The sequence below is a fragment of the Salminus brasiliensis genome, chromosome 2 (genome assembly GCF_030463535.1).
Source record: "Salminus brasiliensis chromosome 2, fSalBra1.hap2, whole genome shotgun sequence".
NCBI classification, from domain to species: domain Eukaryota; kingdom Metazoa; phylum Chordata; class Actinopteri; order Characiformes; family Bryconidae; genus Salminus; species Salminus brasiliensis.
In genome coordinates this window covers 58463085-58479750 of record NC_132879.1, presented here as the reverse complement: position 1 = coordinate 58479750, position 16666 = coordinate 58463085, and the positions used below count along the sequence as shown (strand labels likewise).

Sequence of the window (16666 nt, the reverse complement as noted above, 5' to 3'; positions counted from 1 at the left end):
ACACACAGGTGGGCAGCCAACTCCAGCGCCCGGGGAGCAGAGAGGGTAAAGGGCCTTGCTCAAGGGCCCAACAGTGGCAGCTTGCCGAGCCCGGGAATCGAACCCACAACCCTGTTATCGATATCCTGGCGCTGTAACCGCTGAGCCACCACTGCCCCTGCCCCAAGCAGCCGTGATTCTTTATGCTGAGCCCCCTCTACCAGCCCCAGAGCGCTATGCTGGTGAACCAGGAGGATGTAGAGGGTTCCTCCTTCAGTGTTCACTGGCTTTCGAGCTGCAACCATCCCACTTTTCGTCTAAGGTGGCATACATCATCTCTCTCCTCACCGGTAGGGCATTAGCCTGGGCCACCCCGGTGTGGGAGCACCAACCCTACGTATGTGCCTCCACGGCCCGGTTTGCGGCTGCGCTGTCGCAGGCTTCCGCTTTCGGGGTCCCGCCTCCTGCACCTGCGTCAGGGAAAAAGGTCAGTGGCTGAGTATGCCATTGAATTCCGCACGCTATCGACGGAGAGCGGATGGAATGCCAGCGCTCTCACCTCGGCTTTCCACCATGGTCTCGGTGAAGAGCTCAAGGATGAGCTGGCCTACCGTGACCCTCCCACCTCCCTCGATCGACTCATTGAGCTGGCCCAATGGGTTGATAACCATTTCGAGGAGAGGCGAAGGGCGTGAAGTGCCAAAGCCCCTCGAGCTTCTCATGGCCCACCGGCTGTCTCTGGCTCTTTTAGGGGGTTAGAGGAGCCTCCCGATGGTGGTGTCCAGCCCATGCAGTTGGGGCACACTCGCCTGCCACGGCAGGAGCGTGAAGCCCGCATGCGTGAGGGCAGGTGCCTCTACTGTGGGGTCTCTGGGCACCTCCGTTCTGCTTGCCCCGAGCTCTCTGGAAAAGCCAAACGTCCGTCAGGGGAGGGGAGACCACTGACTGACCTGACGCTGCTCCCTCTGGCCCAGGGGGTATTCCTCAATGCCACACTAGCGTCAGGGTTGTTTGAGGTCCACTTGCCTGCCTTCTTTGCTTCTTTAGCAAAGCTGGCCCTGCCGCTGGTCCCCTTTAAGGGAGCCTATGCCCATAGCAGCTATAGATGGCCGGTCACTGGAGCCCGGGGTGGTGTCCCACCAAACCCACCCTCTTACGCTGCGAGTCGGTCCTCACACCGAGCGGATAGTGTTTTTCATCATCAGTGCTCCCGACTTGCAGTTGGTTCTGGGTTTCCCCTGGCTCCAGCAGCATAACCCCCATGTGGACTGGCTATCTCGGTCTGTCTTGGCATGGGGGCCAGCTTGTCAGTCCTCCTGCCTCAAGGCCCCAGGGGCTACTGTGGCTACCGACACCGTTCCTGAAGGTTTTGACCCCTTGCAAGTGCCAAAAGAGTACTGGGACCTTCGGGAGGTGTTCAGCAAACTACAGGCCCAATTGCTGCACCCCCACAGACCTTTTGACATTGCCATCAACCTCCTCCCTGGCACTACCCCCCCCCTAGGTGTAGGCTGTTCTCGTTGTCGGCACCAGAACGCCAGGCAATGGAGAACTACGTCCAGGAGGCCCTGGCCCTGGGGTTCATTCGGCCGTCCACTTCCCCAGCTGGAGCCGGCTTCTTCTTTGTGGGGAAGAAGGATGGGGGTTTGAGACCCTGTATTGACTACAGGGGTCTCAACAAAATAACCACCAAGGAACGCTACCCATTGCCCCTCATGACCTCAGCCTTTGAGGCACTGCAGCAGGCCTCCATCTTCACAAAGCTGGACCTGCTCAGTGCCTACAACTTGGTTAGGGTCAAAGAGGGTGATGAGTGGAAGACAGCGTTTATCACTCCGTCTGGGCACTACGAGTACCTCGTCATGCCATTCGAATTGATGAACGCACCCGCCGTCTTCCAGCGCTACATCAACAAGGTCCTCAGGGAGGCATTGGACAGGTACGTGTTCGTATACTTAGATGATATCCTCATCTATAGTAGGTCTGTAGACGAACACATCACCCACGTCCGCCGGGTTCTCCAATTGCTCCTGGAGAACCACCTGTTTGTGAAATTAGAGAAATCCCATTTCCATGCGCAGACAATCTCCTTTCTGGGCTTTGTTGTGTCCCACAATACCCTGCGCATGGACCCGGCCAAAATCAAGGCCGTGGAAAACTGGCCACGTCCAACCTCTTTGCGCCTAGTCCAACGCTTCCTGGGGTTCGCCAATTTCTTCCGGAGGTTTGTGAGGAATTTTGGCTCCGTGGCAGCCCCTTTGACCGCCTTAACAAGAAAAACATCAGGGAGGTTCGTCTGGTCTACGGAAGCCCAGGAGGCGTTCGACACGCTAAGGCGCCTGTTGACCACGGCCCCAGTTCTCCAATTGCCTGACCCAGAACTCCCGTTCCTTGTAGAGGTGGATGCCTCTGAAGTAGGCGTGGGGGCTGTCCTCTCCCAGCGGTCTGGTCCTGGCCAGAAGCTGCACCCCTGTGCCTACTTCTCTCACCGCCTCACCCCTGCGGAACGGAACTATGATGTGGGTGACCGTGAACTGCTTGCAGTAAAGCTGGCGCTGGAGGAGTGGAGACACTGGCTTGAGGGAGCAAAACATCCCTTTCTGGTCTGGACGGACCACAAGAATTTGGCCTACATCCAGCAGGCCAAACGTCTTAATCCGCGCCAGGCCAGGTGGGGATTGTTCTTCACTCGGTTTGATTTCATACTGTCATTCCGACCGGACTCGAAGAACACCAAGCCCAATGCTCTCTCTCGCCAGTGGGATCCCCCTCCTCAATCAAACACACCCACGACTATAGTCCCCAAAACCCGGATCGTGGCGCCCGTCCGATCGGCTTTACGTACCCGGGCCTGTAAGGGAACGGGTGCTTCAGTGGGGCCATGCGTCCTCCCAGGCAGCACAGGACCAGAGCTTCTGCGGCGGCGGTTTTGGTGGCCCCGCATGGAACGAGACGTACGAGCTCATGTAGCCTCATGTTTGGTGTGCTCCCAATGTAAAGACCCCAGAACCAGGCCCACTGGTCTACTACTTCCGTTGGCCGTCCCCTCATGTCCTTGGTCCCACCTGTCCCTTGACTTTATCACTGGGTTGCCCCGGTCACATGGCAACACGGTGATTCTAGTCATTGTGGACCGGTTCTTCAAGGCTGGCTGCTTTGTGGCTCTCCCAAAGCTGCCAACCGCTAAGGAGACGGCCGAGCTGGTGCTCAACCAGGTGGTCCGGGTTCACGGACTCCCCTCCGACATTGTGTCAGACCGTGGGCCTCAATTTACCAGCCGGTTCTGGGGGGCCTTTTGTCGACTGTTGGGTGCAGAGGCCAGCCTCTCGTCTGGTATTCACCCCCAGTCTAATGGCCAGACAGAGAGGGTCAATCAAGACCTGGAGCGCACCCTCCGCTGTCTGGCCTCCTCCTCCCCGTCTACCTGGTCTGATCAACTCATTTGGGCGGAGTATGCACATAACACCCTCTGGCACTCATCCCTGGGAATGTCCCCCTTTGAGTGCCAGTATGGATATGCTCCGCCCATGTTCGTTCAGCAGAACTGCTAGTCAGGCGCTGCCGTAAGACCTGGCAGAAGGCCCGCAAGTCCCTTCTGTATGCGGCAGCTGCTCAGAAAGCTACGCTGACAGGAGGCAGTTGCCGGCTCCCACTTATCGCCCTGGGCAACGGGTTTGGCTTTCAGCCAAGGATCTGCCCTTACGTGGTGCCCCCCGCAAGCTGGCTCCTCGTTACATCGGGCCATTCAAGATCCTTCGGCGGGTCAATCCTGTTGCCTACCGCCTTGCCCTTCCCCCTTCGATGCGCGTTAACTCCACCTTCCACGTGTCCTGCCTCAAGCCGGGCCTTGTGTTCCGTGGGTTCCACCGATCCGCCGGGCCCGTGTACAGTTGGCGGTGCGCCAGCATACACTGTCAAGCGCCTTCTGGACGTCCGGCGGGTCCGAGGCGGGCTCCAGTACCTAGTGGACTGGGAGGGTTATGGCCCGGAGGAGCGGTCCTGGGTGCCCTCCCGCCACATTCTGGATCCTGGGCTTGTCCGGGCATTTCGTCGGGACCGTGCTGCTGGGTTGGGGACGTCGGGTGCCGCCCCTCCGGGGGGGGGGGGGTCCTGTAAGGGGTAGATCTAGGGCAAGGCCTCCTCCTGCCACCAGGGGGAGGCCCCGAGTCACCCCAGCTAGTGATTGAGCCCAATTCCCTACACCTGGGCAGTAGGCTATAGGCACACAGATCCAGTTGCCCCACTGCTGGATCTTTTGATTCTGGTGGTGTGTGTGTCTGTGTGCCTGTGTAGATCTCGAGGTGAAGGCTGAGTGTGTGTCACTCCCCTTCATGTGTCTCTCCCCAGTCTGTCTCCCGAGTCTCTCTCCCGGTGTCAGTGCAGTGTGTGTGTCTGTGCAGTGTGTGTGTGTCTGTGTGTGTGTGCGTGTAGCACTCATACACTCGTGTACCAGAGGAAGGCAGGAGTGTCTGTCTTCCCTGGTGTGTGTGCCCGTGTGTGTGTGTGTGTGTGTGTGTGTGTGTGCGCGTGTTTGCACACATACACTAGTTTTACAGAGGAAGGCAGGAGTGTCTGCCTTCCCTGTAACTTCTCAGTTTTCTGGTTTCTTTTGGGAGATCCTTTTGCCCTTAGTTGTATTTCCCTCTAGTGTTAAAGAGGTAGCCAGTTCTCCCCTGGCGTCCTTTGTTTGTTTATTAAACCCATCCCTTTTTAAGTTTCATTTATTGGCTGTTTTCAGTCTTGCGACGTGGCAGCCTGGGTTCGAGTCCGAGAGGCTTTGTTTTTCATTTCCGTTTTACCTGCTCTAAGATTAAAGACTCTGCACTTGGGCCTGTTGGTCACGTGATCGTGGTAGCTCACTCAGTAGCGTGCCGGCCCGCCAACACGGCGGCCTGGGTTCAAACCCCGCTGTAAGTGAGCGCCATGTTACAGTATATATGCAAACAGAATAACTGTGAACAGGTGCAGCAGATCAGTATTCCAGTGATTTTGAGCGGGGAAACAGTCTCTGATTGGTTGTGGTGGATGATGAGGTAGTGATGTCACAAGGTAAGGGATTCTGGGACTTGGAGTCCAGGCAATCAAGGGGTACAGAGGGAGACGTGACACACAGGAGACGTTTGTGGGGATGTTATAGATTTAGCGCCCTCAACCACAGACACAGGTGCTCTTCTTCTTTGGATGTGGTGATCTTTTTGTCGTTTTCGAAAGCTAGTTCTGGATTAGTTCTATGCCTCTGTACCTCCTGTTGCTGGCCAGCTGTGAGAATAGGCAATGGCCTGGGTGGGCGGAGTCGTTATAGGTACAAATTACATTTGTTTGTATGTTAGTGCCTTGAAGTTCTGTACTACTGCTACTTCTTACTATGTTTACTGTAAATTATAGAGAGAGAGTTGGGAACCTGAGAGTTGATCATAGCAAAGCACTTTTTTCTGAAATGTCTCTAATGTCTCAAATGTCTATGTTTGACCAGTTAATAATAAGATCTCATGGTGTAACCTTTTACAATGGCTTCGTTGTCTGCATCTGTAAGCATTTCCTGTAGGTAACTGCAGGAACATTTGTGCACACATGAAGCCGTGCTTGATCACATGTGTATAGTCCCTTTTTGTTTGTGTATGCAGGCCCAAACCACATCCTGCTTAATCGAAGACCTTTTGTTTTTTAGCTGATCATCACATCCTTTCTTTAGATCTACTTAGTGCACAGGAACCCATTAGCTAGTGAGTGAATATTTGTGAAACATGCAAAGGAAAGTCTGTTTAAATGCACTGTTGACATTCAGTAATAGTAGTAGGGGAAAAATCATTAAACAGCAGCCACCGAAGTACACTCTGAGTGGGGAAAAAAGCTCTGCAAAACAAAACCACAGATGTCAAAATGTGTCTCTTTGGTTCTCAAGAAAAAATGTTTCCTGGAAGGCAGGAACCTTTTACGTTCTGCAGGGTCTGCGATGACAGTAACGTTTTAGTTTGCTCTGAACACACACAATGGACATGTTTTTACTCTTCCTTCTCATGTTTTATGAACATGCAGCTTCTGCTGGTATGTCTATTTTACATTTTTTTCTGATTTTATTAACTTTGACTATGATGATTAGAGCTATCAACAAATACATTTAGCTCAGTATATATCTTATATCAATATCTTAATATCATATGAATCAAGCAATTCGATAACAAATAATACATTATCAATTAACACTGAATTGTTAAAAAGTAATTCTTTACATAAATTATTACATTATTGACCCCTTTCTTTTAGACACATCAAATTTAGATTTGGCATCCTCCCAGACAAAGACTGTTCGACTGTATGACAATATCACTATGAGCTGCAACATCACTGGAAAGTACGAGGTGGCCTGGTATCGTCTGAACTCTAGGCTAGGGGAACTAACCCTGCTGATATTAGCTGAGAAAACTCGAACCCAAAAAAGCCTTCCTTATTCCTACAACAAAGATGAACATCGTTTGGTCCTGACGGCAGACAGTAAGATTACCATGGCCAGTCTGACAGTCAAGGAGGTAGGAATGGATGACCTGGGACTTTATTTCTGTGGGACTAAAGCTGAATGGTCTCAGCTGCGCTTTGCAAGACCGATCAGACTGCAGCTGCGAGGTTTGTGGTATTTCTTTATTTTGGTAGTTTGGTAGTTTATGTAAATAAATAGTTTGCTACCCAGAACTTTGCAAGTGCTAAAGATAACCAATAAACCAATAAACTGTTAATTTGAGATGGTTTTTAATGGAAAACCATCTCAAAATATTTTAAATAAATGAATAAGCTCAATTAGCTCAACCTGTAGCATTTATAAGTCTCACTACCATATAGTTAAATGTCTTTTCTGGTCAAATACCACATTTTGACCACATCAGTTACTTGAATGATAATTTTAAAGATGTACATGGTATTGGTATATTTAAATAAGTTAAACCAACAATAAATAAAGCCATCCACACAGCGATTTACACATCAGCTGATGAACTTTCATCAGCTTTCATATTTTTTATTGATAGTTTAGAGAAAGATGAAAGGTTTTCATTTCAGTAATGAGGTTGATGTCTAGACTAAACTTCCTGTTGAAAGGTTTGCATTTACCTTGTAGAGAAGGACAAATTCTGTGTTGCATTTTGTTCAGCCCCTGGTGTTTAACCCAGTTGTTCACCACATGTTTGATTATTACATAGTAACTTATTAATTATAAATGATTAATTAATAATTTTATATTCAGGTGCACAAGACCAAAAGTCACAAAAGGAAGAAGCAGAAAATGCAGGTAAGACCTGTCAAAAGCAAGGCTGTTTACTTTGACACTTAATTAAATTAAAGCACCTGCTAATGCTCACATACTCCTGGCTTGTGTTATTGTTTAGTGAATACATGGAAAAAGTATTTAATGTACTGATTAAACTGAATAAATTATTATTATTTAAAGCTTTGACCCAGCAATGGTCCTGGGTATTTAAGGTTTAAGTGTGGTGGGGTGGGTGGGTTAGATATGGGATGGAACTGAACTCTGAAGGATGAGTAGATCTCCAAGAGCAGGGCTGGGAACCTCTGCCATACAAAGGCATTTTAGGACTCTAGTGGCTGTACCAGGAATAACAGGTATTGTAACAGGTAATTTTTTTTGTGGCTTCAGTCACTTCATCACACCAACCTGTTCAACAGTTTTTCTCACTCTGTGTTTCTAGATGGTGTAAGTATGGTTGAAAGAGCGCTGATGTTGATTGGGGTTGGTGCCGTTGCTCTGGTCTTTCTCCTGGCTTCAATAGTTGTTGGCAAGGTGATCCACCAACGAGCCTGGCGGTCTGGCTGGGCAGCCGGAATACAATCTGCCCAACGTCGCTCTTTTAAGAGATGAAAAACTGCACTGTGGTCTCACATTATTCAAGGGCAAATCAAAGATTTGGGGATCTGATGAGAATCTGTATGAGAATATACTTACTTTTTAACCTCTTCAATGAAATCATGGCGTTGTATACACTTGTTTATTAGATCTTGTAAGACCTTTTGTAAATATGTGAATGGATTATTGTTATATACAGATGTAAAGGAGTTTTGTGTGTAATCTGATTGGCTTTGCACTCAAAAGGTCCTGATTTGAGCTTCTGCAGATAAGCTACAGGGCTAATATAGTCATTATATAGTTGTACTGCTTTTAACTTCTTTCTGAAATGGTGAATGGTAGCTGTGTTACTTTTGTTGCATTAATAAAACAACACTGGAAGCTTGACTTGGGTTGTGTAATGTCTCTTTGTGATGAACTCACTACCACACTGTCAGTTGTAGTGATATTTATAATAATGCCAACAACCCAATTTCACCATTGGTAAGGCCTTGCTTTGATACGTGTTTGATGTCTAGAGAAATATGTCATAAAAACCTCCATTCTTGCCTCGGAATGGACAACTTTTGAATTCCTGTGTGTCGAAACCAACCAAAGTCAACAATAAATCTAAAATCAGCCTAGTGTAAATGCACAGCACCATGATGACTTACAGACCACTGAAATGGTTGTTTTCCTGTTTAAATTGTAATTGAATTGTAATTTTCTCTGCTGTTGTCCTGCTCTGATTTGCAGGTTTCTTAGAGTATCTTTTATTTTGTGTTGTTTTATCTATTTATCTTATAGATGTACAAAACACAAACTCACACAGAAACACACACACACACACGGAAACAGACAGTAAGACTGACAAACTGGTTTTGTTTTTGTATTTTAGTTTTTCTTTTGTAAAGGACTGGAATCAGCAGTGATCGACTGTAGAACTTGTAGGAATACCCTAACACCACACACACACACACACACACACACACACACACACACACACACACATACACACACGGAAACATACCTGAGACAGACATACTGGTTTTGCTTATGTATTTTTTTTAGTGTAAAACCTTTGTAAAGTAATGTGATCATCAGTGGGGAGGAGGCACTGCAGAACTTGTACAAAGGTAACAAAGCAAATCTGTTATTCGGTTTACCTGTCTGACTCCCACACACACACTCCAACACACACACAGAGCTTTCTTCTAACTCTGCAGAATGAGGGTTATGGTCACTGTGGCTACTCTGGTGGCCGTGGCTGCTGCAGCCAGTGTCTCTCTGGAGGATCTGGAGTTTCAGGAATGGAAGCTAAAGTTTGGTGAGAACCTTCTTTAACTTTTCCACACTTTAATAAATATACTGTTCTACCTAAACCCTGACTTCACATGGAGGAAAGTGGTTTAATTGGTTTCATTCCAGTCAAATATATAAAACCAGATACAGTAAAATAACTGCGATAAAGGAAAGTGATGTTTATCTAAATCTAAATCTGTGAGTATATTATATATAAATCCTTTATTAATAATTTATATGTTATTGTTGGTGGTTCGTTTATTCAGTATAGTGTATCTGTGGGGGCAAAATAAATTTATGAAACTATCTGTACATAGTTTAGTGTTCCTATGTATTTACCGGGGAGAACTAGTTAATGGGGCACTAGAAAGAGAGAGAGAGAGAGAGAGAGAGAGAGAGAGAGAAATCAGGTGTGTTGTCTTCTTCAAAGCTGTGTGGTGGGGAAAAAGAGAAGCTGAACCTCTTCTAACCTGACTCATTATCCACCCCTCTGAAGAAGAGATTTGAATCTACAAAGCTGATATCCCCAAAATTATGATCCCACCATAATGGTGATACCACCAAATTTCTATGTTGGCCGAAGAAAGTCCATTTCTTTTTGTTTCAGTAATATTTTGCGTCACTCCGAGATGAATGTCCTGACTGCCTGCAGAGTGCAGAGTGTACAAACCTGAAACCTACAGTATTGTTAATATAGAGTCCATGTGTAGCCAATCACAACTGCAATTAATTACAGTTGTTTTATTCACATGTTCACATATTTATAAAAAAAACAACATAACATAGATACATAATGCAGACATTGCACAGACAATGCAGTCCTTGAGCCAGTTTACTGGATAGTCCTACATTGTACAATTGTCCTACTCACTCATAAAAACAGGTTGTTCAGGCATTCTTCAGTAAAGGTAGTGGTTCTACACAGATATGCTGTTCTTGTTTTGCACTGTGACTGTACTGCCTGCTCTCTGAGAGAGACCAACTCATCTCACTCATCTAAGTTTCTGTAAAATTCTCCCCCAAAAATACAATTATTCCCAGTCGTGGTTTGTTGTCAGTTCAGCCATGAAAAAAACCCAGACAATTTAAAAGTGTGTGATAACATGATCTAAGCTGGCTGGATATGGTCCACATGTCACTTTGCTCAGTAGGGTGAGGGAGTGTCAGGTTACATACTTATTTTTTTAAATCCAACTACTTTTACTTTCATTTCATTTTCAGGATTTTCAGGCTCATAAATCCTCATGACAACTGATAATAAAAATAATTGTACAAAAATATTTAATCACCTTTCATGACCTGTCCTGGCTATCTGGCTACATTAGAATCCAAGAAGGCAGAAAAAATAGTCATTATTCCAAATGACTAATGATTATAATTTATAGTATGAATTTAATGCTGTTATCAATGTCTTACCTTGACTTACAATGTCTCATGTTACACAGGTAGGAGAATGTAGAGTCTTACCCAAGAACTCTTAATTATGTGGAGTGATGTGCTTGCCTGGGAGGGGAATCGAACCCTAGTCTGTTGTTGCCCACTATGCTACACCGGCAACATAATTAAAAGTTGTAAATTGAGCCCACAGATACAGTCAAATCATTTATAGTATCTGAGCTAGAAGCTTTTTATGGCCTTTACATGTAATATTTTCCCAGGATCTCAGTGTTCTATTGAACATTAACTCATTTTGAACATCTCTTCAGCCAAATATTGAACCAACTGTGTTTTTTAGGTAAGATCTATTCCTCAGAGGAAGAAGAGTCTCAGAGGAAGATGATCTGGCTGACCAATCGTAAGCTGGTCCTGGAACACAACATGCTGGCTGACCAGGGCCTCAAAAGTTTCAGACTGGACATGACCCACTTTGCAGACATGGTAAGAGCATACACACACACACACACACACACACACACATAGACACACACACACACACACACACACACACACACATACACACTAACACATTTAAATCCACACTAACTCACTTACTCTGCACCTGACCGGTAAAACCAATCAAAATTAAAAACTTATATTCATTGTTTTTCAAGCTAAACTCCTAACATTTCAAACTGACCGATTTTATTCATGTTTTAAAGGTTTTAAATAAAAAAAAAGGTTGTAAATAAATAATATTACCAGTGAGGTTGGTATAGTGTAGTGGGTAACAACACTGCCTTTCTTAGCACAGACTAGGATTCAGTTACCTGACTGGGTAACCACACCACACTACATCAATATTAGTCCGTGGATAAGACTTCTAACTCTACATTCTCCTACCTGTGTAACATGATTCACTTGCATCAGCATCAGATAAATGCTGTAATTGTAAATGATGTTCATTTGCCTGGTTAAATGGTTCTTCTCCTTAATGCAGAACCTCTCTTAGATGGAGCATAAGGGAGCACCAAGTGTTCCACTACTATTACAAAAGTTAGCCTCCCTTGGATATATTATACATGCTTTATATATGTGTATAGATTATGTAATTATTGAGTTAGTATAGATTATTTAAGCTGCTCAAAGAATGACTATTGCTTAGTGTAAACACAACACGATTGTTTTTTTTTATGGCTTCCCAGGTCTAATTAATACATACATTAATACATACACATAATACATACATAATACATACATACAATCTAATTAAACACACACAACACCCAAGCATAGAACCCACTGTGGGCAGAGCATGGTGAAGTCTAAACCTTTACTGTTGTCCTTCAGAGAGAAAAGAAAAACTAAATTTGTAACAAAATGATGGGGAGCTGCAATAGTTTGGTTATAAAGCACATCTTAAAAATAATCTCAGGCTTGAAAATAAAAAGATTTTATTGTGTTAAGGCCATGCACTAAAGGTGATGATAGATGTTTTATCTTTAGCCCATATCCAGGTCACACCATTTCTATTCTTAGAAATGTGCCATGAAAATTCCACAAAAACATATTAAGGATATCTGTCTCTTTCTCTTTCCAACAGAACGACCAGGAGCACAAACAGATGTTCAAGAGCAGCGTTAGAACCTTCAACAGGAGCAGGACCCACAGGGGATCTTCATTCCTCCGACAGAAAGAAGGTGTTGGTCTACCCAGCTCTGTGGACTGGGTGGCTGCAGGCTACGTGACCCCAGTTAAAAACCAAAGTCATTGTAGCTCCAGCTGGGCCTTCAGTGCGGTGAGTTACAGCAGAACAGACAAAGAGGGAGAAAAGGATGGAAGGATAACCTGAGAAAACTCAGTTTAGAGGCTTGATGTGTAAATTTAATTCGATTTAATTGATTTTAAATGATTTGACTTTGATTTGAGTCAATAAAAGCGTTATATAATCTGTAAATATAAAGTAAAGAAATATTTAGAAAATTCTGTGTTCTCCTTTGTTTTCCATCATCCGTTGCTGTCAGACGGGGGCTCTAGAAGGTCAGATGTTCAGAAAGACAAGGAAGCTTGTACCTCTGAGTGAACAACAGCTGATTGACTGCTCTTGGCTTCAAGGAAATGAAGGCTGTAGTGATGGTTCAGTGGAAATGGCCTTCCAGTATGTCAATTCCAATGGTGGCCTGCAGACAGGGGACTCCTATCCATACACAGGCAGGGTGAGCCCACTCTACTGATTATTGCTATCATCACACAATGCTGCCAGCGCTGGTAGGGCGAAGACTATACACACACAAACACTACCACCCAGAAATTGTAAAATGAAACAGGACATATTTCCTATGTTTTATGTTACAATGGTTTTGAAAAAAAAATCCTGCTATCGTTTAGCCTATCATGGTTGTTCCTGTCTCTCTTCAGGAGGGGATGTGCATGTTTAACCCACAGTATCATTCGGCTACCTGCCGTGGCTTTCAATACTTGCCCAATGAGGATGAGGGTGTTCTGCAGAAAGCTGTTACTGCAATTGGACCCATCTCTGCAGTCATAGATGCCTCCAAAAAGACCTTCCTGCTCTATCAGTCAGGTGATCATTCAAACACACTGAATTAAACTCCTTGCTCTTGGTTAGGGTGGTGGGGTTTGCTGTTGTCTGATGTGTTAGCCTTTTTGATTCAACACATATCTATGATTTAGTTTTTTATTGTTATTATTTCTCACCTCTATCGAATGTGCAGATTGAATCAAGAGTGTGTTTGCAAGTAGAAGAGATGTTAAAGTGAGAGTCCAAGCACCAAGGGATTTGTGGTCTATTACAGCAACCATACAGCCTGTGACTTGTTCCAGTTGTTTTGCGTTTTTAACTAAATTAGAAATATTATTATACTAAAGTATTAATATGCACTGAAGGTGAAAGTGAAAAATACTGCAGCAAAAGGACAGTAACAACTTCTAAGCGTTCATAAGATTTAATTGTTGATAAACTGCCTGATTGCAGGTATTTACAATGAGCCCAACTGTAGCAGCTACGACGTGAATCTCTCTGTGCTGGTTATTGGTTACGGCTCTGACAGTGCCGGCCGGGACTACTGGCTGGTCAAGAACAGGTAAACAAAATTGCTAATTAAACACAATTAAAAAATGTAACATAGACTCTGACTGGAATGATAATAGGATGAGTAAAGCTTATAAATAAAACATAAAATGTGGCATAATAACATAATTTTATATAGATGTTTTATTTTTTCCCAAAATGTTAAATTCAGTAAATAAAGAGTAAGTGTGCAGAAGTGTGTCTTTGTAGAGGCTGTGACTTATTTAACTCATGAAGGATAAGTGCACTACACATCCCACTAACATTCATTTATTCTGCAGCTGGGGTGTTCAGTGGGGTGTAGGAGGCTACATTAAGATGTCCAGGAACAAGGACAACCAGTGTGGTATTGCCACAAGAGCCAGCTTTCCTTTTGTTTAAAGGTATACATAATTACGGCAGACTTACATTACCTTCTACCTTCTACTACTTTATAGATGCTCCAGGAGAACCACAATTTAAGGTTTTCAGTTTTGAGTTCAGATGACGTTTGAAAATTACAATGGTCAGCTGTGATGAAGTTGCTACTATGCCAAAGTGGTGTAGTGACCTATGCACATATAATAAGCAAAGAAATATACATATATATACTCACATACACACAAATACTAGGATAAGTAGCGGTAGCTTGCAGGGTAGTGCAGAGTTTGCAAGGAATTGTACAACTATACAAACTGCATAATAATTGAGGTTATTACTAAAAACATTGAAGAGACATTTTCATGTTGAGCTGTAGCTTGAGTACTGAAGTTTACAGTAATTCAGAACACTGAAAACTATGCGTTCCCACGAGTGTAATCACACAATATTTTGCTACTTTAGAGGCACTTTCTTGGCTAGCCTAAAGGCAGTAGACCTTAAAAAGTTTTTTCCTGTTTTTTTTTACTTTGAAACAGGTCAACATAACTGAAGGGTTAAATGTTCAGGCTTTGATCAAGCACTTCACATAAACTACTGCTTTTATTTCCCTAATTTATACAGTATTCTACTATTATAGTGATCTGTAATCCTATTATGAGGCTGTTAGGTGATTTAATATCAGCTTTTATGACATAGGGTGGACTATCCCTTTTCCTCATAAGAAAATTGCATTTCTATTAAATACATTTTATGAATGATGTTGGTTTAGTTGTATTTAAACATTAGTTTATATGTTTAGTTATTGTTTTGATATTTTACAATTATTTTTGAAAAATATCAATTTTTGATATTGATCAAATGAAGATCAAAAAGATCTGCAAGGTGTCTTCATTTTCAATTTGTTGCATGTCTGAACAAGATTAGGAGTGCTGTTGTAATCAGTCAGAAATATTTTCATTTTCATTTTTAGATGGGAGAGATCCAAACTGCTGATGAATCTCTGGGAGGAGGCTTTAGTCTAAACACTGGCATGCTCAACTTGATCATCTACATTAAACAGGTTTACCTCCCCCCGCAGTTCTGTGAAAAGCTGCTGTAAAGAGATTATATTTTTTATCTTTTTTTCCATTTTGTATTTCTACAGCTACTGCTTTTCCATGCCTTAGGAATTGAGTTTTAAAAAGGTTTAGAATAGTGGTGGTGCATTTGCCACAGTGTACAGTGCACACTTCTGCACAGCATGAAAGCATGTAACCTCATTCATGATACTCTGCAATACTGCTACAAAACACAATAAAAAGCAGCATTTAAAAATGTGTATTGGCTTTGGTAATGGCTGTAGTTTAAATTCACCAATATTCAGTTTTTTGTTCCCCCAGTAAACTAACTGTAAATGTCACAACTAATTCCCCTTACTATTTTGAAATAATAGAAATTTAAATGAACTAAAAGAAACACTGTTAAAGGTTTAATACACGTCTAATACATATCCCCGCCTATTTAGTCTATCATAGTTTATCTCCGCCCACTCATACCACAGTTCTCAGGAGTACTTTTTGAATCAGGTACAGTAAAGGGCAGCCAATAAAAACAAAATTCAATTATTATTTATCATGTCTTAGAGGTGCAGTGGCAGAAACAAACTGTTTAATTCTAATACATAAAGAGAGGTTGGAAATCGGTTGTGTAAAAATTATACTATATATAGAACATATATATAAACCACACAAATAGTGGAGCTCAAGAAAAATGCAAGACAAGGTTATTTTTAGTTGATAGAAAAGCTTCTGATTAGCACAATGTAGGTAGGAAATATGGACTTTTATGTCTTGTTAGTTTTAAAGGTGTCTCTAGGTGGTCCTATTCATGGAAACTGCATTAACCTTAACCCAGTACTTCAGTAGTCCTGTGAGGGGATTCTTTAGGATTTAACATGATGAATAATTATCTTTGTAGAAAACAGAATAACAATATTTTGTTAAGTAGATCAAATATATATAAATATAACAATAAACAATAAAACATATTATTTTTTTAAGTTATTATAAGTTTAGTTACACTGGTTATCAAGGCCAATACAGCAAACACTGCATATTTTAGTGCCCTTGGTGTATCACACTTGTCTAAGTTGATGAAGTTATAGTAATAAGCAACAATAAAGATAGAAGGCAGACCTCCCATCTCTCTACAAATACATAAAAATAAACAGGCCTGAGTCGTCCTCTTTCTCCCAGAATAGAGCAGCACTTTCACCAGATGTTCAGCTTCATTCAGCCAAACTCACTCAAGCACAACACACACAGCACTGCACTGAATCTGCAGCTAAACACACTCTCTACCAACACTGATAATGAGCATTCATTCCAATAAAAGAACACACAGTGTCCAAAATGAAGCTTTATTTCAGCAGAGCAAAAGCACAGGTACAGCAACAGGACACTGACCAGAGGAAAGACTCAAATATCAGCACTGTGTAGAATTTACACTCTATTGGAGATGCATGTGAAAGCAGCTCTATGATCAATTCTAGCTTGGAGCTGCTAGCCTTCACACATGCTCTTCCTGAAGCTGACTGGCTGAACAACATTTTTGTGGTAGACTCTGCAGAAAAACACCTCCCCAGAATGCTTTGCTGAGGGTCACTGGATATACTGTATTTAAATAATTATAACTATAATAATAATAACTTTTTTATTTAATTAAATAATCAATATTTTGGTAGAAAA

General features: G+C 43.2%; 1 protein-coding gene and 1 long non-coding RNA gene across 2 annotated transcripts; both read left to right on the top strand.

Moving 5' to 3' along the window:
• The first annotated feature begins 5904 nt into the window (after positions 1–5904).
• Positions 5905–8218, top strand: LOC140549587 (uncharacterized). Its single transcript, XR_011979004.1, has 4 exons — positions 5905–6024; positions 6244–6600; positions 7214–7258; positions 7677–8218. It is a non-coding gene; the product is annotated as an uncharacterized lncRNA (long non-coding RNA).
• A 617-nt stretch (positions 8219–8835) lies between these two features.
• LOC140549569 (cathepsin L-like peptidase) lies at positions 8836–15235 on the top strand. The gene is made up of 8 exons (XM_072673315.1): positions 8836–9137; positions 10848–10990; positions 12093–12287; positions 12514–12705; positions 12908–13073; positions 13485–13593; positions 13862–13963; positions 14911–15235. Exons 1-7 carry the CDS (start codon positions 9038–9040, stop codon positions 13959–13961), a joined length of 1005 nt encoding a protein of 334 aa, XP_072529416.1. The 5' UTR covers positions 8836–9037; the 3' UTR covers positions 13962–13963; positions 14911–15235.
• Positions 15236–16666: the final 1431 nt, after the last annotated feature.